This window comes from Aspergillus pseudotamarii (assembly GCF_009193445.1).
Source record: "Aspergillus pseudotamarii strain CBS 117625 unplaced genomic scaffold BDV38scaffold_24, whole genome shotgun sequence".
Lineage (NCBI taxonomy): Eukaryota > Fungi > Ascomycota > Eurotiomycetes > Eurotiales > Aspergillaceae > Aspergillus > Aspergillus pseudotamarii.
The window spans coordinates 333,384-359,471 of NW_022475038.1; the positions used below are offsets into that span (position 1 = coordinate 333,384).

General features: G+C 49.4%; 9 protein-coding genes across 9 annotated transcripts; 2 read left to right on the forward strand and 7 right to left on the reverse strand.

Annotated features, from left to right (window-relative positions):
* Window positions 1–858: 858 nt before the first annotated feature.
* On the reverse strand, window positions 859–3,270 carry BDV38DRAFT_292580 (L-Aspartase-like protein; the record flags this gene model as incomplete). The annotated part of the gene is made up of 2 exons (XM_032062039.1): window positions 859–3,021; window positions 3,077–3,270. The coding sequence occupies 2 exons, from the start codon at window positions 3,268–3,270 to the stop codon at window positions 1,074–1,076; spliced, it is 2,142 nt and encodes a 713-aa protein (XP_031914030.1). The 3' UTR covers window positions 859–1,073.
* A 1,270-nt stretch (window positions 3,271–4,540) lies between these two features.
* On the forward strand, window positions 4,541–6,115 carry BDV38DRAFT_245975 (URC4/urg3 family protein). Its single transcript, XM_032054488.1, has 4 exons — window positions 4,541–4,742; window positions 4,801–5,128; window positions 5,188–5,361; window positions 5,419–6,115. Exons 1-4 carry the CDS (start codon window positions 4,581–4,583, stop codon window positions 6,054–6,056), a joined length of 1,302 nt encoding a protein of 433 aa, XP_031914031.1. The 5' UTR covers window positions 4,541–4,580; the 3' UTR covers window positions 6,057–6,115.
* A 377-nt stretch (window positions 6,116–6,492) lies between these two features.
* BDV38DRAFT_245977 (uncharacterized protein) lies at window positions 6,493–7,961 on the reverse strand. The gene is made up of 3 exons (XM_032054489.1): window positions 7,600–7,961; window positions 6,825–7,468; window positions 6,493–6,753 (listed from the first exon to the last, which is right to left on the reverse strand). The coding sequence occupies exons 1-2, from the start codon at window positions 7,811–7,813 to the stop codon at window positions 7,152–7,154; spliced, it is 531 nt and encodes a 176-aa protein (XP_031914032.1). The 5' UTR covers window positions 7,814–7,961; the 3' UTR covers window positions 6,493–6,753; window positions 6,825–7,151.
* Window positions 7,962–8,600: 639 nt separating this feature from the next.
* Window positions 8,601–10,558, forward strand: BDV38DRAFT_245980 (major facilitator superfamily domain-containing protein). Its single transcript, XM_032054490.1, has one exon. The coding sequence runs from the start codon at window positions 8,647–8,649 to the stop codon at window positions 10,285–10,287; it is 1,641 nt and encodes a 546-aa protein (XP_031914033.1). The 5' UTR covers window positions 8,601–8,646; the 3' UTR covers window positions 10,288–10,558.
* A 215-nt stretch (window positions 10,559–10,773) lies between these two features.
* Window positions 10,774–13,637, reverse strand: BDV38DRAFT_292590 (Kha1p; the record flags this gene model as incomplete). The annotated part of the gene is made up of 4 exons (XM_032062040.1): window positions 10,774–12,294; window positions 12,349–13,011; window positions 13,060–13,476; window positions 13,533–13,637. The coding sequence occupies 4 exons, from the start codon at window positions 13,635–13,637 to the stop codon at window positions 10,792–10,794; spliced, it is 2,688 nt and encodes an 895-aa protein (XP_031914034.1). The 3' UTR covers window positions 10,774–10,791.
* A 1,243-nt stretch (window positions 13,638–14,880) lies between these two features.
* On the reverse strand, window positions 14,881–16,431 carry BDV38DRAFT_282581 (uncharacterized protein; the record flags this gene model as incomplete). Its single annotated transcript, XM_032059810.1, has 2 exons — window positions 14,881–16,070; window positions 16,227–16,431. 2 exons carry the CDS (start codon window positions 16,429–16,431, stop codon window positions 14,881–14,883), a joined length of 1,395 nt encoding a protein of 464 aa, XP_031914035.1.
* A 1,053-nt stretch (window positions 16,432–17,484) lies between these two features.
* Window positions 17,485–18,628, reverse strand: BDV38DRAFT_245983 (uncharacterized protein). The gene has a single exon (XM_032054491.1). It carries the CDS (start codon window positions 18,466–18,468, stop codon window positions 17,857–17,859), a length of 612 nt encoding a protein of 203 aa, XP_031914036.1. The 5' UTR covers window positions 18,469–18,628; the 3' UTR covers window positions 17,485–17,856.
* A 1,284-nt stretch (window positions 18,629–19,912) lies between these two features.
* On the reverse strand, window positions 19,913–21,381 carry BDV38DRAFT_292596 (glycoside hydrolase family 71 protein; the record flags this gene model as incomplete). The annotated part of the gene is made up of 2 exons (XM_032062041.1): window positions 19,913–21,250; window positions 21,304–21,381. The coding sequence occupies 2 exons, from the start codon at window positions 21,379–21,381 to the stop codon at window positions 19,913–19,915; spliced, it is 1,416 nt and encodes a 471-aa protein (XP_031914037.1).
* A 1,819-nt stretch (window positions 21,382–23,200) lies between these two features.
* BDV38DRAFT_282584 (glutamate decarboxylase) lies at window positions 23,201–24,928 on the reverse strand (the record flags this gene model as incomplete). Its single annotated transcript, XM_032059811.1, has 5 exons — window positions 23,201–23,309; window positions 23,357–23,895; window positions 23,948–24,580; window positions 24,631–24,658; window positions 24,711–24,928. The coding sequence occupies 5 exons, from the start codon at window positions 24,926–24,928 to the stop codon at window positions 23,201–23,203; spliced, it is 1,527 nt and encodes a 508-aa protein (XP_031914038.1).
* Window positions 24,929–26,088: the final 1,160 nt, after the last annotated feature.

Here is a 26,088-nt window from a genome sequence, read left to right on the forward strand (position 1 = left end):
ACAGAATATACGGAGCATTCGGTCCTGATCTACCCCGTGGCCAAACGGGTGCCTGGGAGTCCCTTCTTTGACCCTGCAGTATGATCCATCAGGTTTCAAGTGGTGGACCAGATGCCACATGGCGTCAGGGCATACGAGCTCCCTTTTCCCTCGTCTAGATACTCTACCAACTTACGGGAACTCTGGGGCGAGTCACCCTCTTGCTAGGGTCCCTGGGCGTGTAAAATGATCAGTAAAGCACCACTAACGGCTATCCAATCATATCCTAGACGGGTTGACATTTTTACTCGGCCTAGGATGCTCCGGCCAGCATCTAGACTTTGTCTTGGGCGGTGTGGCAATATTCCTCGTCATGTAGTTAATATAGACAATAATTTAGCCGGAAATTATTTACAGGGTTGGCCACACGCACTAGGCTTGGGGGCTGAGCGAACTTCTAGCTAAATCCCCGAGCACACAGCAGCCAAGTGGCTGCGAAAGGTACATATTGATTAAGGGGAATAACTCTCCTTGAGTCGTGCTCCATGTGAGTATCAATAGTCTGGAGTAAGAATAGACCCTGCTACTAGACCGAGGTACAGATTGAAATAAGACCTCCCAGAGTCCCAGACTACATCCAGAATAGCAAATAGATACGAGCGAACTAGAGCTACCCCATAGACTATTGAAAATCGTCTTGAATATACGTTATTTTTAGTGCGAAGGTCGAGTCGGCTACGACCGGAATCATGCCACAACATCTCAGCTAAGGGCTTAGAAAGCAGCTGCAAACCAATAATCCCTTAGCTGCCTACCAAATGAAGCCATTCTAGACACAATCGATCTATTTAGCGCACCGAAAAATATTCCCGACGTGGGCCGGACCAGTGAGAACGGAATCTGCGTTAACTGGGACTACTTTGTAATAACAGGCAGACCCAGTGGAACTTGACGGAGACCAAATAGCAATAAACACTAGACTCCCCATATCGTGTGGTTCTAGCGTGCATAGAATATTCCATCTACTAGTTCAACTCGTGTTTATTGCCGGGACAATCTCCATCCAACCACCCCTGAAGATATCAACGACGATCTTACCAGCAACTGACCAGGACATCCTGGAATTCACCCTTTCGAAGAGCAGTGTACACCTTGCTAATTTGTGTACCAATACACTCCTTTTTGCGACGTTCCACCGAATCATAAGTAGGATGGTCGGCGATTCCTCGGTGCATTGGCACGGCAAGTTTTTCCCGGACAAAGACGTAGAAATTCCGTGAGGAACTGCAAAGATATGACTTCGTTGTCTGGCTTGTGAGAAAGGTCTCCCGCGTGGTCGCATAGCTCTGGTGTAACACATTGCATACTCGGGTCTGCCAATGCTGGACTGTTTGGGCGTCGGTCAGGTTAGAATTTGCGGAATTACACTCGGCTGCGAAGGAGCTCAGCAGGACTCCAACGGAGTAGCTCGCAGCTAACCGGCCTCGCTCCGGGAGATTGCTCGTGCTCGTGCTTGACCAGTGGTTCATTAATTCTCCCCAGAGTTCGTTCTGCACTGCCGGTAAGCGAGCACCAAATGCAGGCGAGTAAAGCTCAGCTGTGATGTCGTCCACTTGACATCGTGCGTCTTTCACAAATTCCAAATGAAGCGACCGCAAATCTAGTGCCTGGCAAAGCACGTACAAGTATGTGGCGGCCATCAGCGACAGAACTTCCACTGCATCCGCAGCATAGCGACAAGCAATGAAGGCTAACGAGTTGAGACCTTGATTGTGCATCTCCGCTGATTGAACATGGTTACTGACGGGGTGATTCAGATACGCTAGCTCAGACATGTACGACGCCATATTGATGTCCACCCCCTTGAACGCAAACGATAAACTGGGGTCATCGACACTGAGGTTGGGAGGAAGACCCCGGCTCAAGGTTGGATTGATAATCTCGGAACACTGGGAGAAGATCATCCTGCCCAACATCTGCATCGCACCCATGGTCTTCTCCATGGCGGACGTGACCGACGCTGCCTGGAAGTTGCCTCCGTGATGGATCTGGGCCTCCTCCGGATCCAGAAGCGGGTTGTCTGTTGTGGAGTTGAGCTCATATACCACCTGTTTCAGGGACAATGCCATGTTCTCAATCTGGGGTCCGATCCATTGGGTTGACGTTCGCAGGGCGTACCGATCCTGTGCCAGCCCCCCATGGTTGGCGGTCTCACTTCCTTCAGTCGGGCTCTTTGCCAACTTAGAATCGGCCAACATCTTGAAGATATTGGCTGCCGCTTCCCGTTGACCATCATGAGGTCGGGCATCTGCTATGAAAGGATGGTAGTTGTATCTGGTGCCAAGTAAAGCTTCGGTGCCCATGGCTGTGAGTACTTGGGAAAGTAGAACAAGCTGATTCGCTTCGAATAGGACGAGACTAGCTGCTCCACCACTAAAAGCCGTGCCGTTTAGGAGACCAAGGCCCTCCTTGGGACCGAAGTCCAATGGCACGAGTCCTGCCTCTTTCAATGCTTCATCCGCAGGTATGATCTGATCGTCAGCGGCATTGTGCACAGATATATCTGGATTGCCCTCCAAAGCACCCGCGATGTAGGCCAGCGGGGTGAGGTCTCCGGAAGCCGATATGCTGCCGCGCAGTGGTACGACCGGGGTCAGCCCATGAGCAAGTAGAGTGAGGATATGCTCGACAACCTGGACTCGAACGGCTGAATGGCCCCGTAGGAGCGAATTACAACGCGTGAGCATGGCTGCTCGAACTATCGGAACTGGCATGCAATGACTTCCCAAGTGCTGTAAGCTAGATACAGAACTTCCAAGGCCGCGATCGCTTGGGAGTAGTACCGCTGCATTGTGATGCTGAATCAACGCCTTTTGTAGTGTCGCATAGTCCTGGGTTCGTGTATCTGCGCTTCCTCCAAATCCAGTGTTGACACCGTAGATGACTTCGCCCTGCGCCAGTTTTTGTCTAAGCAGATGTACACTGTGGTGCATTCGACTCAATACATCCTTGTCGTCCGTGGTCGACGCAGCAAGTCCATTACTAATGAATGGGTGATTAGCAGCATTTGAAGTTCAGGGAAGCGGACGTATCTTACTGAGCAACGGCAAAAACAGAGCTAAGATCCAAAGACTGTCCATCGAGAACCACCCGCTTTCCCTCATCGGTCAACTCACGTAGCTGACGACAGGAGGATAAAACAGATGTAGTGTATGACTGCTTCTTGCCATGACGAATAGAATTTGTTCGCAGAGAGATACTACCTACCGTCGGCGTCGAAGGATCTCCCATTTTGCTCGAAGTCGTAGCAACGTATGATTACACGGGATATTCTTTCGTCAGATAGAGCAATGAGCAAGTCGAGTCTGTGTGAAACTCCTCAAGAATCAAAGAAGGCCCCAACTGAATAACCTAGCGGTGAATCAAAAGCTTTCCTTGCGGGGTTCTGTCGATCAGGGCTGGAGAAGATGCTTAGCTCCATGCACATAACATGGGATGCAGTTAGCTTGGAAGAACAAAAAGCGCCAAGTACCAGTGAATATGAATAGATAACCCTGCAGGCTTAGGTGGTTCCAACAGGAGATATATGTGTACTCGATAGCTGGACAAACAAAAGCTGCACTCCGTACATTGAGTTCGATTCATTCGTTTCCAAAAAAAAAAAGCCTTCCTTTGTATGGGAGTAGAATCCCTGTCGACAGTCAAGCCACATTATGACAAAGTGCTCACTCACCCCTGCGTGAATATACTTCTGGCGAGCTTCATTCTCCAACACCCACACTCCAATCTAGAACTAGCCTCCCATTCGATAAAGATTGCTCGTGGCGTCCTCGATCAGTCTCACTGAACAAAATATCAATGATTTCAGCTCGTCAGCTGGCCTTTACGTGCGACCATGTGTTGGAAAATCCCCCTTGCGTCTATGTGGCTTGGCGAGAACCGAGCTCAACGAAGACATGCACAGGTCGATTTTTCCTATGTGACTAGTGTTGTGTTCTAGCTGAAGTGCCCTGTCCACGAACCAAGGATTGCGAGTATTTCTATTGTCGACGAGCCTAAGAACTCAGGGTCTCGAACTTTTTTAGCCTGGAGTTGGGCGTAGGGCTTAGTCTGCAGTATTGGTCGACAGACGGGAATACCCTGGGCCTTTGAACGACCCTAAATATATCAACCTATAATAGCAGCCGAGTAGACAAAGAAAGTATGACCCAAAAGTTCACAGCGACGGAAATCTGTGATGTCTCGCAGCTAGGAATTAATCGAGCAGGATAATTATTCCAGTCAGGGTTGGAACTTGGCGCGCCTGGTCATCAAGCCTCAGGCACCAATGCAAAACAACGCCCAACCGTCAACATTAAACAAATCATAGACCTGACCGATCATGCAGCATGCCACGTATGAACCTGTTTGAAATGTAACTTTTAGTCATTGAAACCCTGTATGACTGATCCAAGATGACATAATGAGGCATCAACCCCGCATTTCACCAGAGAGATAAATAATGCCCTATCTTATCTCTTCCCCTCACTCTGGAATCTGGAGATATCAAGATAACCCCTTCTACCACCCTTCAGAACTTAACTCACTTACTTCACCTCACCATGACCATAGATACAGAAATCAAGTACATCCTCAGTCTCCAGGCTGTCCGTGAACGCGCTCACCGTGTGTTCCAACTTGCCGAGGCCAACCAAATCAACCATTTCGAGTATCATGAGGACCGCTTCGACGCCGCAGTTCAATACGTAGCAAACATCATCAAGGTATGCTACCTCGGGTACTTTCATGGGAACCATGTATTCTCAATCTGACATCCTCTAGCGGGACTTTGGTCCGGACAAATATCATCTGATACCCCCTCACGGCCGGTGGCAGCACTTCGAAGTCGGTGGGACAGCCCGTATAAAAGACCTTCTTGCACGATGGGAAGCGGCTGGGTACGACAAGGATGAACAAGCTCGGAGCCTAGTTGATCTGTTCTTCGTCTCGGTTTTGCTTGATGCTGGTGCAGGGGATAAATGGCGTTTTACCGAGCCGGGCAGTAATACTGCCATTGGCCGGAGCGAGGGCATCGCGGTTGCGACATTGCATATGTTCAACGATGGCGAGTTTGCTCTTCCAGGGAGTGGGAGAAAAGATGTTGTTCTAGGTCCGTCACCCTACCCCTCTTTAAGTCACCTTCCCTTGATTTCCCGCTAAGAAAAATAGGCGCCTCCCTCAAGGACTTCTCTGAGGCAACCTTATCTCGGGGCTTCCAAATCAACGACAATAACCCGTTCGTCGGTGTTCCTGCAAGAGTCGAACTGATCAAATCTCTCGGTCGCTCATTGCTCAACCTCCCTGAGATTTTCGGCGACACCGGTCGACCTGGGAACCTTGTCGGTAAGCCATTCATCCTTTTCCACTCCACGATCAGCAGCCACTTACCCTGATCAAAAGACTATCTCAAATCTCGCGCCGATGAGTCCAACCGTCTCGATTTCGAAGTATTATGGGAGACCCTGCAGAGCGTCCTCCTACCCATCTGGCCATCCTCTCGAACGCAGATAGACGGCCACCCCGTTGGCGACGCCTGGCCTCTAAAGGTCTTGGCAGACGACTCCCAGAAGGCTGGTCGCCAGTCAAAGTGCTCACACATCCAGCCCTTCCACAAACTCACGCAATGGCTAGCATATTCGCTCATGGTACCATTTGAGCGCCTTCTCGGGGTGGAATGGAAAAACGCGGAGATTGCCACAGGACTTCCCGAATACCGAAACGGAGGTTTGTTCGTTGATTTAGGTGTGCTCACTTTAAAGAGCGAGAGTCTGCAGCGTGGATTGGCGAATTCAGGTAGCGCGTTGCCTGCGTTTGAGGCGACGAGCGATGAGATTGTTGAATGGCGCGCTCTTACCGTGGCACTGCTGGATAAGCTGCATGTTGCGCTGGGGGGCACCGAGCTGGGGAAGGAGAAGTTGAGTCTTGCTCAGGTGTTGGAGTCGGGATCGTGGAAGGCTGGGAGGGAGTTGGCGGCGGAGAACCGGCCGGAGACTAAGTCTAGTCCAATCTTGATTTTGGGCGATGGGACGCTGTTCTAGGGCAGTGGTTATTTAGGGGTCTTGGTAGGTTTGCAAGTCACTGGATCGTTGCAAGTGAGTACTTGGGCTATCTAGAGTAGATACACAACCATCTATGCATTATTTATATATAACCTAGAGTTTCAGGTCTACGTGTGGGCTATTGAAGGCAATTCATGACACGGCCGGTCGAATATAGATCAGGAATAATCGATATATATTTGAGCAGTTCATCATAGTACGAATCAACGAGACCAGGTACACAACCGACATTGCTAAGGTCCCATTCATGTTCCCAGCAGACTTAGATTTTCTTGGAAATGATAAACCACTGGAACTCGGATACTACGTCTGCCGTCCTCCATCAATCAACATCCACTCAACCATGTCAAAAACCCTACAGTCGCAACAGCAGATCGCCATGCCCACAATCGGCCTGAGAACTCCACTTACACCACAGAAACTCTTACGCGAGGGCAAGTTTGCCGGACTACACCTGAAAGGCAATCTACGGACATGATCCACCTCTCGTATAATGATGGAAAGGTCGGATGCACGCTGATAAACAGCAAGGTCTAGAACACACCGACCCGACTGATGAGGTGAGCCCAAGTAGACTAAGCGAACAGGCCCAGGAGCACATTCCAGAATACGGATCAGGGTCATATGACATATAGAACATATGCAAACCACGGTCGTGTCCTGATACGAGAGTTTCCTGGACCGGCCCGGCGATGATGTTAGATGATATCGAAGCCGGTGATGTTGGTTTATTGATGCACAACTGACTTAGCTTATGCATTACTATGCTTGGGTGCCTGATGTAGAACACTGGACAGGATTCTACGTAGCTAGATCGATGCAGCCACGGAGTGATTGCTTCTTACGGGGCTTAGGAGGGTTACGAGTAATCGTCGATTCTCGTGGAAGCCCGATTGATATATCTAGAGGATATTGAGGGAGGTCGCTTCAACGTGAAGGACGGAAGAAAGGTCCATTATAATGTTCTAAGAGATTCTTCATGGAACTTTCGATGGAACGGCAACTGAGCCGATCGTTGGGGTCCGGTACTGACCCCCATGCCCTTGATAGGTGATTCGGAGTAGGATAAGAATTTTATACGAGGCATAATTCTACGGAGGACTCTCCTCCTAAGCTCTCTCGAGCAAGAAAATGTTTAGTCACAAGGTTCCAGTTGTGTCCTAACGCCCGAAACATCCCGATTCTGGACGTTATGATCGACCTCTCCAACGATCCACAGTAAAGTGAAACAGATTTTGAACGCACAAAGGTGTCAGGAGAGAGCCTGCAAAAAAATCTTCTTTGTGATGACGTCGCACCGGGGTTGTGTGACAAGTATCCAGTTGTCCTACTGGTATTCCAGATCTCATGAGCAGGCCGCTCAATGCCAGTAAGAACTTGGAAAAGGAGATCTAAAAAGCCTTAATTAGCCAATGGGCTTCACGGGATGTACAGGGCTTATGGATTTTCTTCGGGACCGGAAAAAGAACTGTTGAATGTTCGGTCGGTACTCCGTATAGTTGGCTAATGCCGAGGCTCTTACCTAAACCGTATAGGAAAGTGCGAACGTCTAAAGTTTGAGATGTGGGTCCGTACCAAGCCTTGGGAGGATTTTTTAAAGTGTGGGTAACTCTCAATATGATAATTCTGTAGACCGCCCGAGGGCATCCTTCGAGAGAGAAATCTTCGAAGATACATTGGACCCCCATGGTGCCTGTCTTGAATAGATATGGACGGGGAGGTAGAAGATATATCATACTGTAGCGTCACTTCACTCTGCATTGAGTGATCGGAAGCGCCGATAGAGTGTGAGCAGCGGTGAGAATTTTCGGTTTGATTTCCCCGAAGAAGACCCGAAGACCCATCTCGACCCCGATCGAATAGCGTGGGATTGTGAGGCCCATGGGGTGGCAACTGACCGAGTCGGGCCGGGGGGAAATGCAGCTCAGTATGGAGTTAGGGCAGCGTTTGCCCTGCCTCGGGATGCCGAACTGGAGACGGCGTGGGGGTTGACCTCATTCATTCCGGTGATCTCGGCCGGATTCCGATCACAGAAACTGGATCTGGTATTTGCCTCTGTTCCTGTTCCTGACCATCATAGGGGACAATACGATGATTTGCGAAGAAATGTTCACCTCGAGCCGTGGAAAAGTTCAGCAGAATTCGAATAGATCTCTGGTTATGTATTGTTTGACTCTTCGATAGGCCAAAGATATCTTGGATGAGTAATGAGGGTTTTCCCCGAAGTTTTATACACTTTCCCAAAAGGGAATCCTCTTCGACCCACTAGGGGAAGTTCCTGACTTCGTCTTCCCCCAACACTGAACGGAGACAGCGGCCCCCGTGGAGAACGGAGAACGACAAACTTTGACTGCTCAAGTGATGCGGTTTGTGGACTGCTTCGCTGGCCACCGCGTGATTTTCTGCCTGTCTCGTCGTGTTATGACGCAGGGTGCACTAGAGTCGTAAGTTGGATTCATCCATGGTCAATCTATTATAATACTGCCTGTTCCTCTCACCCCGGTCCTCTTCTCCTCCCCCTTCTCACTACTCCAACCCACTCCCCCTTCCACCTTTAATCACCACTAATATGGAGAACGAGAAGACCTACACCGAGAAGCCCCAACCGGGTCTCTCGTCCCACACAGAGGATGCCGCCTCCAGTTCACAACACATCCCGACCACAGGCAAGACAGGCCTTGTGGTCGGCGGCAAGTACGCCCAGTCCTTATCAGACAGCTCCTCCCTATCATCAAATGAACAAAACATCACAACCTTTGACTTCGACCTCCCCCTGACCGCCACACAAGCCACCGTCCACGATGGAAAGGAGCGTATCCTCATCGACTTCGTCGACGGCGACAAGGAGAACCCCTTCAACTGGGACCCTCGTTACAAAGCCTTCATCTCTCTGCTCCTCTGTCTCATGACCCTCTTCATCGGTCTCGCAACAACCGCCTACAGCTCCGGTATCGACCGCATGACAAAAGACCTCGGCGTGTCCACCATCCTAGGCCAACTGGGCCTCTTCACCTTCAACTTCACCTGTGCTCTGGCCCCTCTCTTCCTCGCCCCCTTCTGTGAGCTGGCCGGCCGCCGTGTCATCTACGTTGGTGCCTACATCTGCTTCGGCCTGATGTTCATCGGCCTCGCCCTAGGCAAGAACATCGCCACCATCCTCGTTTGCCGTGCCCTTCTCGGCCTCTTCGGTTGCGTCGGCACCATCCTCGTCGGCGGCACCTTCGGCGACATGTACCGCCCCGAAGAGCGCGCCATCCCCATGGCCAGCTTCTCCTACATCGCCATTCTCGGCACCGTCGGCGCCCCCATCTACGCCGGCTTCATCGACCAAGCCCTCGGCTGGCGCTGGGTCGAAGGCATCCAGGGCCTAGCCAACATCCCCCTCGGCATCGTCTGCTTCTTCTGCCTCCGTGAAACCCGCGGCAGCGTCGCACTCGGCAAACGCGCAGACCTCATCCGCAAGCAAACCGGCGATGACCGCTACGTCGCCGCCACCGACCTCGAAGCCCCGGACATCAAAACCATGTTGTACAACTCCTCCGTGAAGGCCGGCAAGATGCTCATCACCGAACCCGTCGTCTTCGCCTTCGGTCTCTGGATCGCCTTCGCCTGGTTCCTGGCCTTCCTCTTCCTCTCCGTCATCCCCATCACCTTCCAGGAGAAAAAGGGCTGGGGCGAGGGCGTCTCCGGCCTCCCCTACATCTCCCTCTGTCTGGGAACCACCATTGGGTTCGCCCTAAACTTCCTCCAAATTAGGAAATATAACTCCATTGTCGCCCAGAATGGTGTCGCCGCCCCGGAGGCCCGACTCTACGGTGCCCTGTTTGGTGCGGTCTGGCTGCCCGTCGGTCTCTTTATCTACAGTTTCACCCAATACGCTTTCCTGCACTGGATTGGACCCTTCATTGCCCTGGTGCTTATTACAATCGGTATCTTCTTCATCTTCGAGTCCTGTTACTCTTTTACTTCCGATTGCTATGGTGAATCGTCTTCCTCTGCTATCGCGGGTCAGGGTTTCATGAGAAATACCTTGGGTGCTGTGTCGCCGCTTTTCGCGTCCCAGTTTTTCCATAACGTGGGCAGTCAGTACGCGGGCTTGATTCTGGCTTTGATTGCTACCTTTTTGACGTTTATTCCGTATATTTTGTTTTGGTGGGGGCCTGCCCTGCGGAAGAGGTCGAGGTTGGCTTCGACCAATACTGGGTTTTAAGAAAAAAAGAAAGAAAAAAAAAGAAAAATAGTGAGCTGTGCTCGCTATTGAGGATTGGGGGTGTTAGATGCTTGTTGTGGATGATTTATGTAGATATGTTGATGTGATTGTAGATACATCATTGGATATGATTATGATTGTACAATAATAGTCATCTTACTCGGAACAAATATATATTCTGGATGATTGACATCTTGGTCTTTGTAGATTTTGTTTATTCTGTACCCTGACTTGTATTTCTGGGGATTGCTCTGTATGTGTTCTACGATACTCCTGACATTATACAAATTGATTGTGGAGGACCGGTGAGCATTTTCGGTATGGAGAGAGAGAGTTTATGTATCAAAATGGAAGTTCAGAGACTGATCTTGTAAGACAACTGGACGACAGAAGCCATTCAACAGTCACCCGCTCATCAGAAGGCAAAACTATATAACACCGAACGCTATGAGGCACGTCCAAAACGAAGGTATAGGGTATATAACTGCTTAAGCCACAAAGTCTCTACCGGGCACCCACGCCACCCATGCCAGCTTGCAGAACCAGAACGTCACCAACGATGCGGTTCTCTGTGCGAACCATGGCTTGTGCGACCGCTCCAAGAACCCGACTGGCTTCGACGCCGACCTCTTCCTGCGAGGATGCCGGGGATTCGCTGAGGTCCACCCGGTTGTTGCGTCGTCCCACCACGACGATGTTGCCGGCTTTCTGCGGAACCTTACCCATCTCTTCTTTGACAGCCGTAACCGCGACACCCACGGCGTCGGTCCTGTCTTTTTGCGGGCTGATTCGGGTGAAGACGATCCGGGTGGTCAGCTCTTCGGAAAGGGAGTCCTTCATGGCGCTGAAAAAGATTGAATCTGATTCGGATCCCTGAACGGTTGTTGAGACTTGACTGGACGACTTGGCCTTCTTGGTGCTACTTGGCGAACTCTGCGGCACCTCCGGGGCTTGCGGCGGAGACGGCGCTACATCGATGTGGATAATCGTGGCGGTGACCTGGTCATTTTGGGCAAGTTGCATCACAAAGCGCAGCGCAAATCGATCATCGTCTCCCCCAAAGAAAGGCAACACGATATGGTGAGACCGTGCGGCTGCTGGTGGCGCGCTGTTCCACACGGAGCTGCGAATACTCATGACGCTAAACGATCGTTTCGCAAAAAGACCTTTACGAGTACGACGACTATAGATGCTCCGTTCGATAAGAATCCCGACGCTGGATGACGATTGGCGCATCACGTTGGATACAAAATCTGTGTACGGGCCATTAGAAAACCGGCTCGCTTCATCGATACCGAGCCCGCTTTGATGCTCGCTCATGGCACCCGTCTCACTCCACGGAATGAGAAGAAGGTCACTGGACTCCTCACGCGCCATGCCCACGACTGTATCTGCATACGAATGCTCTGGCACCACGGACACACCAGCCATGATCGACATATCATGCCACTGGCCGAATGCACGAAAGGTGTTGACCACCGGGTCCCACAGCGTATATTCCTCGATCTCCGATACTTTCATGACGCTAGAATCACGATCCGTTAATTCCATCAGCCGAACCCCATGTACTTGGAGCGCAGGAGCGTCTTCGACTTCCGTCGGGGCAGCCTCTTCGGTCGCTGGTTCCGGAGATATGGTTTGGGACCGTCTCTTGTCGGGATGCATCTGGGGCAGAGGAGGCTGAGCAAGACGACTGGGGCCGAGGAGAGCAGCTAGTGTGCAAATGCTGGATAGACCGTCGAGTCGCAAATAAACCAGCAGCCTTCGAACGGTGGTCCCCTGAGCCTGTTGCTTACCCAGCGTTACGCTGTCGACACGCGCATCGGATTGTATGGGGTTTCCGTTCCAATCGATCTCACCGCGGCGCCAGCGGTCCACCTTAATCTGGTACCACTTCGGATACAAGATCGTGGTCAACGGGGTTGTGACGAACGTGGTAACTAGCGCCATGACCACGAACATGGTGAAGGTACGAGTGCTCAGGATATTGGCTTGTAGACCTATATTCTAAATCGCGTTAGCAGACGGTGGGCGGAGGAAGTCCCAAGGAGCAGTGAATACCAAAACAATTAATTCGACGAGACCTTTACAACTCATCAGCACGCCGATGGATAAGCTTTCTCGCCAGAGGAGGCCGCAAAGTCTCGCGGCGAGTGCGCCACCAACGATCTTGGCAATCAGTGCGATCGCGATCACGGCGACCACGTATCCCCATACAATCCCGGTATCAAGCAGTCCCAGGTTGGTTTGGAGACCAGACAGGGTAAAATACAGAGGCAGAAAAAGGGCAGCGACCAGGTCTTCGATCTTCTCCGTTAGTTTGATGGCGAACCCACCCTCGTGAGGGCAGAGAAGACCAATGAGGAATCCACCGAAGATTGCGTGGACGCCAATCACTTGGGTGAAGAAGGAGGAGGCTAAAGCGATTAGAAGAGTGACGGCTACCACCGATTGACTAGGGCCTTTCTGGAGACTCCCCGTCTTCTGGAGGAAACGCAAAAATAACGGTCGGAAGAGAAGAAACAAAAACAGAACGTATCCGACACAGACCAGCAGAACCCAAAGAGCAGTGAGACCAGATCCTGCATTCACCAGGGCGACACAGAGGGCCAGAAGAATCCAGCCAACCACGTCGTTGCCGACACCCGCCGACAGCACGATCACACCAACATTTGTGCCCAGCAGTTTCAACTCAGTTAGGATTCGACATAGAACCGGGAATGCCTGGGATGATCAGTGAGCGCGACCTCGAGAAGAGCCGCTGTAACTTACGGTGATCGCCATGGCGATACCAATGAAGAGCAGAAAGGTACCGAAATTGATCTTGACGGTACCGGGCTCATCGCTGAAGGTATTGTACAGACCATACGAGATGGCGCATCCAAAGCCGAACGGCAGGATCATTCCCGCGGCCGACACGCTGGCCGCCACACGCCAGTTACTGAACAGAAAGCGGAGGTCGGTTTCTAGGCCGACAAGGAACAAAAACAAGATGAGACCGAGGTTTGCCACAAGGTTCAAATTGGGAATCGAAGCATCCGGAAAAATGGCTTCTGTAAAGCCTGGGATGCGACCCATGACTGAGGGACCCAAGATGACACCGCCGATCACCTCAGCAATGACACGAGGTTGACGAATTTTGGACAGCGGCCAGTGCAGCGCTCGGCACAAGATGATGATAATGCTGGCCTAATGATGGGTTGGCATCGCAGTACAGGATTTAAGGCCCTTCAGAGTCGCCTCACCTGGATGATGAATATGACAATGGGGTTCTTTTTGTCATATTGAGACGGATTCCCACCTTCCAAGATGCCGCCTTGAGGGGCTATGCGAGTCGTATTATCGGCCATGGTGGAGAGCGATGGCACCGGACTGCCAGCCGTTGATCTCTCTCGCGGCTTGGAGGACAACAACAACAATCAATCTGCAGGTGTTAGAGACAACCGAGTTAAGTTTGGTTTATGAAAAGAGATGAAGCGCCTAACGAGAAAACGACTCGAAGAAATGAGAGGGAGGACGAGAGTGTCGCAACAAACAAAGAACAGAGGCCGGGAATAATAAGCGTGACTGATTAGTACTGATAAGGGAAAAGCGATGCCAAGAATATCATCCACGTGGGTCATCGAAATCCGGGGGGGAATCTCTGTACTAGTCAGATGATGGCCAATACTTACTGACTACGAATGATCCTTTCCAAGATAATCCCGCCCGTAATCATCCAACTACACCATTGTTGGACACCTGAAGAATGAACGAGAGAAAGAAACACCTCGTCAGCAGCCACCGGTAAAAGCACAGACGACGAGACAAGACGACGGACATGTCATGAGTCTAGACCCAAACCGTTTTCGGGGAAAATCATCGGAGCGGGAGGCGGGGGAGTTTCTCGTCCAATCACATCTCTTGATGGACCGGGACCCAATCAATGGTTAGGGTTCAGGTCATGGCGTGCCTCAGGCGGGCTGGGGCTCCCTTGGTTACTATTATGTAGTGGAAAGTCAAGTCGGAGGTCAGGACAAGGACGACGGATCCACTATGGGCGCTCAGATCAAAGAGACTCAAACACGAAACCGTCCAAATATACTTTTCTAACTCGAGATCATGCGCCCTCACAAGGGTTGGCAAAACTCCTCATATGTCATCCAAGAGATGACAGTTCATATGCCGTGCGTGGACTCATGTTAATAAATGATAAAAGAACAAGAAGAAAAATCAACAAAAAGGGACTTTCGAGCGCCATGCAAAAGCGGTGTAGAGCAACATCCACGTCACGGGTAAAGATTCATGAGTGCAGGACAATCGACGCCGAATCCATCCCTCACGTCGCTCGCTAAGATACTGAGTTACCCAATCCTCTCTTTTCCTCTTCTTGGTCTTATTTTCTTTTCCTTTTCTTTTCACCTTCATTTCTCCTAGTTTATGTTTTAATCTGGGTGTGTTTTGACCCCTTTTGGCGACTATGATGTTATACATGCCAACATTCATCCGCAAACTCACATTCGTGTGAAAAAAGAACTCCATACAATGCTAACTAACGTCCCACCTAAGCGCTTGAAAACAGGGTAGTTTGAATCACTGATAGCATACTATGTGTTAAATATATTCGCCCTGTTTCATCACTATTTGGGTCGTACGCCGCTCGCGATAGAGCGGAGGAGGTGTGAGAGCCTGCGACCGTGGTAATGAAGTAACCTGAACTGGCAGTCGGAGAGATAGGTATGGGGTCAACAGACTAGCGCGTGGTGTGTGATAGGATATGCTCAGATCCAGCGCATAGCTCCGCGATATCAAGCATGAGTGGAAAGTGGGCACAAATGCTTTCGTTGAGGGGAGGGTGATTGGGACAATGATCGCAGCTGTGAAGTACGTACCCCTATCCTCTGTGACAGAGATGCTAGGAAATGGTTCGGCCGGAGTCGAGTCCAGCGAAGCGCTCTGGCCCGACATTCTGACAGCTGAATGCTTTGTCCACTTGGTTGATGAAAGGCATAGTGACAATAGGGAGACTGTCGTTGTGTAGTGGTGTCTTCCGAGGGAGTCGACGGAAGAGGGACTTGGAAAGTCGGTCCACGGAGTGATCGTATAGAACGTAGACACACTGAGCTTACTGCACAAGGAGCCCAGCTGTGGTGGTGGCTCATCTCCGATCGGGTCAAATCGCAGATGAACGGTAGCTATGGTACAGACGTTTGATGGGGATTGAGAACCAGGTGGACAAAGTTGAAGGGGGCTTGGCTGGGATGCTGCAGCCATAATGGAGCCTCGCTTTGTTCTTGTAATGCCTGTTTTAATGTCCTTCACGTTTTGCATGCAATAATCATCCCCGAAGTTGTTGACCACCAACGGTGGCTCTTCTTCCACCACCGGAATGATTCGCACTTTTTTCGCCACGACCCTCAATGTTTCCCTAGCATTTTTGTTGCCCAGAGGTCTTCTCATCAGGGAGGTTCGGATCCTATACGAGATCCGGCATAGTTCGGATGACATATCATCAAGCAAAGCGCGGCCGTCACTGGTGAGCATGGGATCTCCTAGACTCGGGGGTAGCAAAGTGTGAGCGCGTCTGACGTGGAGATTGCATGTGGCATGAGCACACGCAACAGAAGGAAGTCGCTCCGGGACAACGAAGATGAAGGGAAACCTGTATATGCGGCCAGGAACGAGCGTACACGGCGTCGGATATGCGGCATCCCCGATAGGTTGGCGAAGTTCCATGAAGGTATGACAGGCCGTTGCTTGACTCGGAAGGGCTATCACTTGTGATTGTTGTGTTTCTGAAAATCCTGTAACACCTTCGTTAACATCGTGGGCTGAGAAATGGTCTCCGGCTTGTTAAGTCTGAAGATAGAAAATGAATGAAAGAATATGGAAAAAGATGAAAAGCATTGAACGAAGAAGGTAAGGACAAATTATATACGAGAGAGGCAGAGCAAAGTTACCTTCGAATCTAATATCCAACTCATCAACGCTTGTCTCGCAGTCAACACCAATGAAGACAGCCCCTTCAATTATATCCCCAGTTGTATAGGAATTTGGGCAGTGCTCTGTCTGTCCGGCGAGCTCAATGTGTACATCTGGACGAGTGTTCCACCCCAGGGATTGCAACGTAACGGTAGCGCGCGTCTGTACAGATGGAGTAGCCATATTATGCATTGATACGGCACCAAGAACGAAGTACTGGGGAGAGGTTTACATAGGTCAGATATAAAGGGATCACCGTACGGTCAAGGTTATGTGAACGATCAGGGATTCAAGGTTCACTGAGAGACATTCTCGTTGAAGAAATGATGCGGTTTTGACACCAAGCCACTAGCCCTGCACGTTCCATACGAAGGTTGAGGTAGTGATGAATTGGTAATGCCATTGACCAAAAATATATTGTTCATCTGTATCCGCGGAGCCAATTACGAGCAGGAATTGACCCTCCGATAATATGAACACCACATCCAAGCATCTTAAGCCACAAGAAAACTCTTTTTTGTCGAATTGGTAATCTATATTAGGCAGAATATCACCAGCGATTGTTACTGCATCGAGAAGTTCCTGGGAGGATCCATGATGAATAGTCATACATCCCGTTTAGGAAGTTGGGAGGAGTGGGGCGAAGGAGTGGCTGGAACGAGTTCGATAGGGTTCAAGATTCTACAATTTCTCTCCAGAACACCAGTGTCACAATCATAAGTCTACTAAATTTTGTAGCCAAAGCCCCCCTTTTCGACTTTGGCATGTACGGTAAAGCGACACCTTTCGTATGCACCCATTTATTGGTATGGACGGTATTTTCAGTTTCGGTGAGATTAACATAGACAAGTTAAACACAGAGAAGCTTACCATAGGTTCAAAGCAGAAGAAAGGCACTGAGTGCCTTAGCTTCTTGATCTCATCACCTTGGACTCATCATTAATTACTTGTAAGATTGATAGAAGTACGTTACCGGTCACGTGTATCGCGAGGCCCTTAGGAATTGTTGATTACTATCGCCTACCGAGACATAAATGTTGTATATGGTACAGTGCGGGGTTTAATAGTGGATATCTGGAGAGGGTTAGTAATAAGTGCTAGTAGCTACAGGTTTAGACCTAAGTATTTTCTCTTTTTCTCCCCTTTTTCTTTTTCTCCTCTCTCAACTCTCCACAACATTACGAATCCTTAAAGGGGGCTACAGGGCTTGGTTCAGTACTGTATAGAGTCGTGCAGGTACCAAGTATGTATTCAAGGCTATAAGCCAGTTTCAAACCGAAGATAATTATACATGATCAGTGACAACAGAAAAATGCTTGATTATATATAGGGAAAGGAAAGACAGTGTCACAAAGAGCTTCGTAAAGTCGTGGTGTGTAATCACAGTTGGAACATCAGCAGGATCGACTATCTTCAGGTCTAGTTGATAGACATGCAAGCGCTAGAAACTTTTGGAACAACATAAGCATGACGTTTAATGCTCTCAAGGATGGTTTGCAGTCGCTGTTGTAAATGCAGAGGTAGCGTCGGAGATAATGTTATGAGGAGGTCTTAGTTGAGGTAAGATTGAGAAATGTTTGTTGCTATCCAGCACGCCTCCAGTGGGTGTCAGCTGGCCAGTGCTTGGATGGATTGGCCGGATGACGACCACAGCAATCGGGTAAAGGTAAACTTTGTGGCAGGTTTGCGACGTTTGGTCGTGACAGATGGAGTCTTGTAATAGGCATTGGGTTGTCTCAATGACAAGTCATAGCTGCTCTCATTCTTGGAGCTCACACGCATCATTTGCGGCGCGGTATTGGCATTGTCGGACTCGGAGACTTGGCTGACCGCACGACGCCTGACCATTGCCCTGACAGCCCTTGTGATCTGCTCGCGAATTATAGGGCTGGGAGAGGGCTCGTAATCATCCTCAAGGATTTCATCCTCATCGTCGCTGTCTTCTAGCTTGAATGATGCCATGGCCTTTCGCATATCCTGTTGGGCAGCTTCAATTGACCGGCGGAGAAGTCGCCGGTGGCCTAAGCAACGACGCAGGTTGGGGTTCTTGGCTGCTGTTTCTCTTTCAAGCTTATCGCGCGATAACATGGCCATGCGACAGGAGAGGGGGGAGGCAGATCGACGAGCGATAGGGGGAATGCGGGTGTTTGTGCTTGTGCGAGACGCATGGCGTACAAAGAAGGCGGAGGGCCTGGTGAGCGTGTCGAGAGACCCTGACATACTGACACGTCGGTATGCACAGTATATACGAGGCTATCTCTGCTTTATGTCTTTGAGAGTGATGAAGGATGATATTTCCGTTTCCCCCCCGAAGTCTAGGGGTACAGCCAGGGGATTTATGGAAGAATGCGACGTTGCAAAAGTCAATGCAGGAATAAAGTTTTGATATCATACTCGCACTTCACGGTCCCATCCATGGCATTACTGAAGCGCTCCAGGCCATTGCCACCAATTATTTTCGGGCCCGAGAAATCGCCAACCGAGATAAGGGCTGGATTTAAGCCACGAAACTTAATTCTGACCTTCCTCAGTTGGCTTGACTTCCCCAGACTGGCTTGGGTTACAGCGCGACGGAGTTTACCGCTTGGCGTGGCGAACGGAACGTTGGTTGTGGTTGTCATCGACTTAGCCCTATTGATCCACTCACCGTTAGCACCCATGTTAACCAGTGGATACTTCTATCGTCCTTGACTTCATGTAGGTATCTCCATGCCTGTGTCAGTTGGCAGCTTCCTGTTGGGGAAATAGACAACCGCAGATAATCCCCAGCAGTGGGTTTTTCTCGATGTTGTCATTATTCGACCGCATCTTGACTTCTCCCCGATGTCTCCATGATTATGGGGCCCATTGACAAAATATTCTTGGCTATCCCCTTTTACTGGTCCTTGGTAGCTTCTTTTTGCCTTAATCGTCTATAACAATGACAATAGGTTTCTGTCTAGTGACAGAGAACATTGTGTGGAGGTTTATCACCATTCCCTCCTCGCCAAAAGCCCCACCCTGCCACTCAATCTTGGCATGAAGCTATTCGACAACTAGCCATGTAAGAACAGTAGTGTCCATTTACTGTTCGACCTACAGAAGATACAGTGGCTTATCTGTACCAAAGATGCGTTGCCATGAACAACGACCATAAAGGGACACTCCCCCATATAGAATGCATCTAACTAGCCAAGTCACGTGGTGGGGATCCTACGGTGTTATTCGTTATTCTCCTCAAGCAGGTTCGGATTCTGGACCTTGAACGACCGTGCATTCTATTGGGATCCGGGAGATCAAAATATGGGTCAGTGGAGCCTTGTGGATACGGCATTCACTTCCGAATTAAGAATGTCCCCATTATCTATAACAGACGAAGCTGTTCTTCAAATTTTGAAGAAAATCTTCGCTTATCTAGAACTGGGTTCACCGTCGACGGCCCGCTTCCTGGCTCGTTTCCTCCTGCTTATTATAGTCTAGACTACAGATTCAGCTTGCAAACGAGCTTGGCGAGCATGACTCAAATATGAATTAAATATTATCCATTATATTTTCTGAACTTAGGTCTATACCGTACGAATGGGTATCCTAGTACTTTTTTTTTCTCTCCCAAAACCTATTCCTCGAGCGTCATCGCCAGTCTCATCATCACATGTATTACTTTCACGTCGTGACCAGCATTATATCAGAACAGAAAGAAAAGAATCCACATCACAGCAACGGGGAGAAGCCCTGGCAGGACTAGTCGATTAGACGAGGAGTCCTGCTCTGACGACCCCGACGGCGAAGAAGGTTTTGGACCCGTCGAGGTGGCATTTCCCACCCATGCGTTCCAGTTGGTCATATTTTTAACGCAGTCTGACGTGATCGGATGGCCGTCAATCTCAGCTAGTAATTCATTATCTCGTGTTAAGGTCACGACGACAGCTCCGGTCTGGTTGTTGATCGGGATGCTGCCGTGGTAAATTCCCTTCCCTCCATCTGGCGTATCTGTCCAGCTCGCAGCCCGACTTTTGCCGTCGATAGTGACGGAGATGTCAGCGGAGGACTCCAGCAGGGCGGAAAAGAAAACCTTATCCTGGAGCACCTCCTGGGGCTCCATCGTCTGCTGCGCTTGGGTAACGGTATTTCCTGTGGTCTTACCCGAGGAACATGCCGACGCGGGATTAACTCGGTACCAACTGACAAGGCCCTCGTCTTCGATCTTAGCATCCTTGCCTCCGTTCTTGTAAAGATCGATAACATATGGCAGGAAGTTCCGCCACCCGTCATGGGGCATGTCCTTGGCATAGTCGAAGGGCGCCTGCCCGTAATCGAAGACAGCAAGGCCGCTCTGGTGTATCGGGCCAATGTAGTGCGACTCGCCATAGTCATTCCAGGTGAGGATTTCAACGTAGTCTGGTTCGATCTCGAGAACCTGCTGCCAGCGTGTGTACCAGAGGTCATCGCCCTGCCATACCCAATTCTTATGGAACCTAACCAGATTGGTGTAGAACCAGGGCGAGACAGGCATAATGTACGGTTTCCCCTTGAGAGCGTCCAGATATTCTTTGTCGGTTTCTGTGGTCATTGGGTCGGTACCATTCGGCCAAGCACTCCAGCTCATCAGACCGTCGACTTGCTCATAGGAGATGGCTTTTTCTGGACGCAGCCCGGACCATTCCGGAATAAAGAAACAATCTATCTTATCCTTGATGTTCTTCCAATCACCAACAGCTTGGTCCCCTTCAAAAGTGGAGACAAGGGGTTTATTGTCATCGGTTTTGAAGTAAGCGGGCAGCTTGGTGAAGTCTTTGAGGTAATTTATGACTTGGTCCTGCGGCCAGTGTCCATCTCCCGAGTAGTCCAAGGACAGAAATAATTTAAAGTCCAGTTCATCCGCAGCTGCGAATGCATCGGTCAACATTCGATGAATTGATAGGCCAAAACCGGTGTTGATCGCAAAAGCGTCGATATGTGCCTCCTTGGCCGCCGAAATGTCTTGTTCCCAGTTGGACTTGGTGTAGTTGTCACTATTCCCTAGCTGGGGGGTATTAGAACCGTGGCCTAGTGTTGAGAGGAACACCAGAAGCATACCATAAAGTGAGCAAATACAGCCTTGGCCTGCACCTGGCAGGCACTGGCTAACAAAACTACCAGAGAGAAAAGCTGCATTTTTCTGTATCTCCTGGATACACAATGCTGTCAGGAAAGCGAATCCCTGAACCGGAAGGCAATGGAGACATGAAAATGACTTGAAAAGCATGCTCCTCCGCCCATCTTTATATCCCTCTCTAGATGGTAAATATTCTTTTGGCAGGATATGATCTGTCTCCGATGTATCACAAACTAATCAACCAGCATCAATAGCGTTCGTGTGGATAGCTGTATACGAATATCAAAGTCTGAGATTTATGAGTATTCGCTGAGTGAGTTGTGTGATGGAGCGGTCAAGAACCAATATTCCACATGGTCTATTGTATATCAGCTGCAGTGTCGAAAACTATCCGAGCCAAATTCCCTAGAGGAAAGTTCTCTGGGGTCGTTGACGCAGGCGTTTGCGCATCAGCTCGGTGATCGTCGTCGAAATGGGAGTTCATGTACTCCATGGAATGTGCTACGAAGATCCGGAGGGTGACAGCCGCCCGTGCACGGCCGCCATTATTGATGTTGAAGGTTTATACTTACTGTTCTGGGAAGTAAACTATTGTTCCTAGTCCGGCACCATACGAGACGGATCTGATACATCACATAATGACGTCTTTTAGGGTTCACTAAATAAGCAAAACCAGATGCAAGAGTTATACAGGGCACGGCGATCTAGCCGATAATCCCACAGACCGATACGCACCAAGTCGAGCAAAGGATGCTTGCGATGGTTCGTCGGCTCTGCGTAAGCTCTCTTGCATTGAGAGAAAAAGCAAGCATTTTATCACTCGTGGCCCGTGACATAATGCTGTAGCTCTTAAGATTGTAATATGTCTCTAAACATATTAATTTAGCGATTAACGAGAGACAGACCATCGTAGAATCCAATCCCACTTTCAATCGAAACCAAGCCATGTCAATAAACGGGTATAAACGGAGATCTGAAATCCCTTGGCACCGCGCGACCAGTTCACATCGACAACTATTGTTTTGGGATAGCGACAATGACTTAGTGATGATTAATGCACCGCCACCAATAGAACTCTCTAGGCATCAAGTAAAAAGCCCATGCTTACGGCTTACCGACATTTGATGGAGGTCTATGACCGTGGACGCTAATGCGCTGTTGGATGTCAATTGACTTCACCAAATAGGTTAAGGTTCATGCGACATGCAATCTTCACACTATAGCTCTTGACGTGGACAAATCACGGGTCCATTGATTGGATCAATGCGTGCTGAGCATGCGAACGCTGGTCTCGACATATGTACTGGTCACATTATGCTGCGAATTTGTCAATCCGGTCCACTGAATTTGGAGGTTTAATTTAGACGAGCAAAATCAGACGAGCATGATATGTGGATATGTACTACAAAAAAGGAAACTATTTGTCTTCCTCCGTATTCCTGTCATGAATTCTCTCAAGAACGACGGATTTCCATGATCTCTTGACTCCGTGCTTACTGGCAGGTGATGTCCTAAACCCTAGGATTACTATGAACACTGGAGCATACACTTTCCAGATAACCCTATGCCTCATTGCAAAATGGACTGTACTTGTACTATACTTGCACTACATGCCAGCCTTAGTCCTTGCTTCATTATCACTTGACCAGCTTTGATGTTGTGCTTTTGATTGTCGCTTCCTACTTCTCCCTATGCCGGTTCTAGTCACGGGTTTAATTCCATGGTCTCTCGCATTTACTATTCTTCACTTCCTTCCGGGGTATGTGTGCTTATATTGGTTAATATGACTACTCCCGCATGTAATTACTGAAAATTAGAGCATTGAGGGCTTTCAGATACGAGATACTTTTGCAAAGCGCCCAACGGCACGAAGTAAAATCAACATACACTATGCGTCTTCCCAGTTCTACCCTGCAATGAGTGTTTTTCATTCTTGTAATGTGCATGTTGCTGCGGCAGTTTTCTGTCGCTGTGCGCCCTAAGATGCCTATTCTTGTTAGCCTATACTCCGCATTGGTCGGGTCGAGGACATACAGCGTGTATTTCTGGATCATCTCGGCATCCATCTCTTCTAGTGACTTCAATGCGGCTTTGATGTCCTCAAGGAGGATATTACACCGGTGCATGGTAAAGTCCTCTCGAAGGACAACACGCATCATCTTCAACTGGTTGCTATGTGGAGCCATTGTATATGCTGGAATGATCCATCCGCGTTGGCGAAGAACATGAGCCAAAGCAAATTCGTCATACAGTCGATCGTCATCAGGCTTCATTCTGAAAGCAACGAGTGGTAAGCCGCGACCGTTGCCATCGCTCATGATCAAGAATCCAAGTTTCTTTAGGTCATCTGCCAAGTAGTCCGATACTTTCGTAAGATTTTGCATGATAGATCGATATCCATGCTTGCCTAGTCGGATCAATTGGTAGTACTGGCCGATAACATGGGAGGCACCCTTTGAAAAGTTCAATGTAAACGTGGCCTGGTTGGAACCGAGATAATTAACGTTGAAGATGAGCTCTTCAGGTAGATACTCAGGAGAGCGCCAGAAGACCCAGCCGACGCCAGGGTAGACCTTTCCAATTAGCATAGACCTAGGATAGGCCGTAGTATCATGCAGAACCTACCAATCCATACTTATGTCCAGAGACATTAATCGACACTACTTTTTCCAGTCGGAAATCCCACTCCAGTTCTGGCCTTACGAACGGCGCCACAAAGCCGCCACTAGCTGCATCGACGTGGATCGGGCAGTCGATATTCTTCGCTTTGAGCAAGTCATTGATGCCTTTGACATCTTCATACTGTCCCGTATAGGTTGTGCCCATAATAGCGCAAATGCCGATCGTGTTCTCATCCACCATATCCACTGCAGTCTTCGGGTCTATCACATATCGTGTATCCGTGCAATAGACGTACTTCTCCTCCACGTCAAAGTATCTCGCTGCCTTTTCCCAACACACCTGCACCGCACTGTTCATGACGATATTCGGACGCGTCCAGTCTTTCCCCTCTGCCTTGCGCTTGTTCTGCCAGCGTTTCTTCATGGCCAGTGTCGCGAGCATAATCGCTTCCGATGATCCGATCGTGGACGTCCCGAGGCAATCCTGGTCACTGTTCCCTTCGGTGATCGGCGCATTCAACAAGTTCGCGATCATGTTAATGCAACGGTTCTGAATGTGCGCGGTTTGTGGGTATTCTTCGAAATCAATGAAGTTCTTGCTCATCGCCTCGGTCATAAGATTTTGCGCTTCATCTTCCTGTTGGAATTAGCGCATCTGAACAGTGACACACGCAGCCAACAACCTACCATATAAGTGGTAACAAAACTCGCGAGACTAAGCCACCATCAGACCAAGATACAAACATGAGGAGTCAAAGGAAGCGCACTTGAGCAGAGGGTTTCCATCCAAGCTCAATTCATCCTTAATCAACCGGAGAGCAACATCTGCGGGCATTTCCCGTTCAGACATGACATGCTCCGGAAGCTCTTCAGTGGCATAGTGTGTTCCATACACGTACGGGGTCGCCGCACCTTCACCTTGGTCTTGCTCGTGCTGAGGCTTTTGGGCCTGCTTGCCCCTTTTTACTCTGGATAGGTGGACCATGCTGGTGGTGATCGTCAATGCAGCTGACAGGATCTATGCAAGGGATGAGATGATCGGCCCGGTCGGATTATAAGGATTATTTTTTTTTCTCTGGGGATCAGCAGAAAGCTTGAGTCTACGGGAATAAATCATCAACATTCTTTTTAATTTATTTTCTCGTCGTTTTTGGTTGTACGAGATCATCGAGTTTACGTACACGATGACCTCACCACTCGTCATGGTGGCCTCGGCTCTTTAATAGATGCAACGCTGCGGGAATTCCTTGCCTACAGGAGAAATAGTAAATAATAGAACCTGTTCTGGCTAGCAAGTCTCCTGACGAAATTCTGCATGCTTTGTAGGTCTTTGGAGAACATGGTGTCTTTGGTGTTGATGTGGAACGGAGAATCTGGGTTCGCACAAGGATATTCTCACAAGGGATAGAGTATAAAGTCTATCGTTTTAGATCAAGTTCTTGACCATCAATGTGGCGGGGGATGCTGGACCACTGGCTCTCTACTTTTTATTTTGTTTTTCTCGCCTCGTTTGAAAAGGTCATTGGAGAATGAAGTCCCAACCGTGTCGACAAAAGACGTATATTGCACATTCGATTTCTATACTTAGCCACGAAGAAACGTTCTCTATCAAAATGAATCACTGCGTAATGACGATACCAAATTCATTCATTTATCTTGACAATCACGGACAGACAGGTGGCTGCGCTATATTTACTACAAGGCATAATGATCTGTAACAATGAACTGCAATGTCAACGAACGGACAAGTGAATCACAAGTAGGCAAAGGCTGAGCGTGGCAGATATCGTGGAATTCCCTATCCGCCTTCTAAGCCTGGAGCTTCAAATATGGGTACCCTGTCGTTGGTCTCAAGGACGTCTGGTACCATTCAGCTTACATGGAAAAATGGTTCTAACACTTAGCTAAAGCTCCAGAATTGCTATTACATTACGGAAGCTATTATGCTTCATTCTGCCTTGTATTCTCACAGCTTATCCACTCTTTCGAGCGCTCGGCGGGAGACCCAAGCCACGGAAGCGGAGGGGAAAAGCTGCGATGATGATCTTGAACGATATTCCAAAACGACCGGCGAGACATGCACCTTCCTACCTGCCTAGTCATGTTTATCTTAACAGGTAGCGCTGTGTCGCAGATGTTCTATGT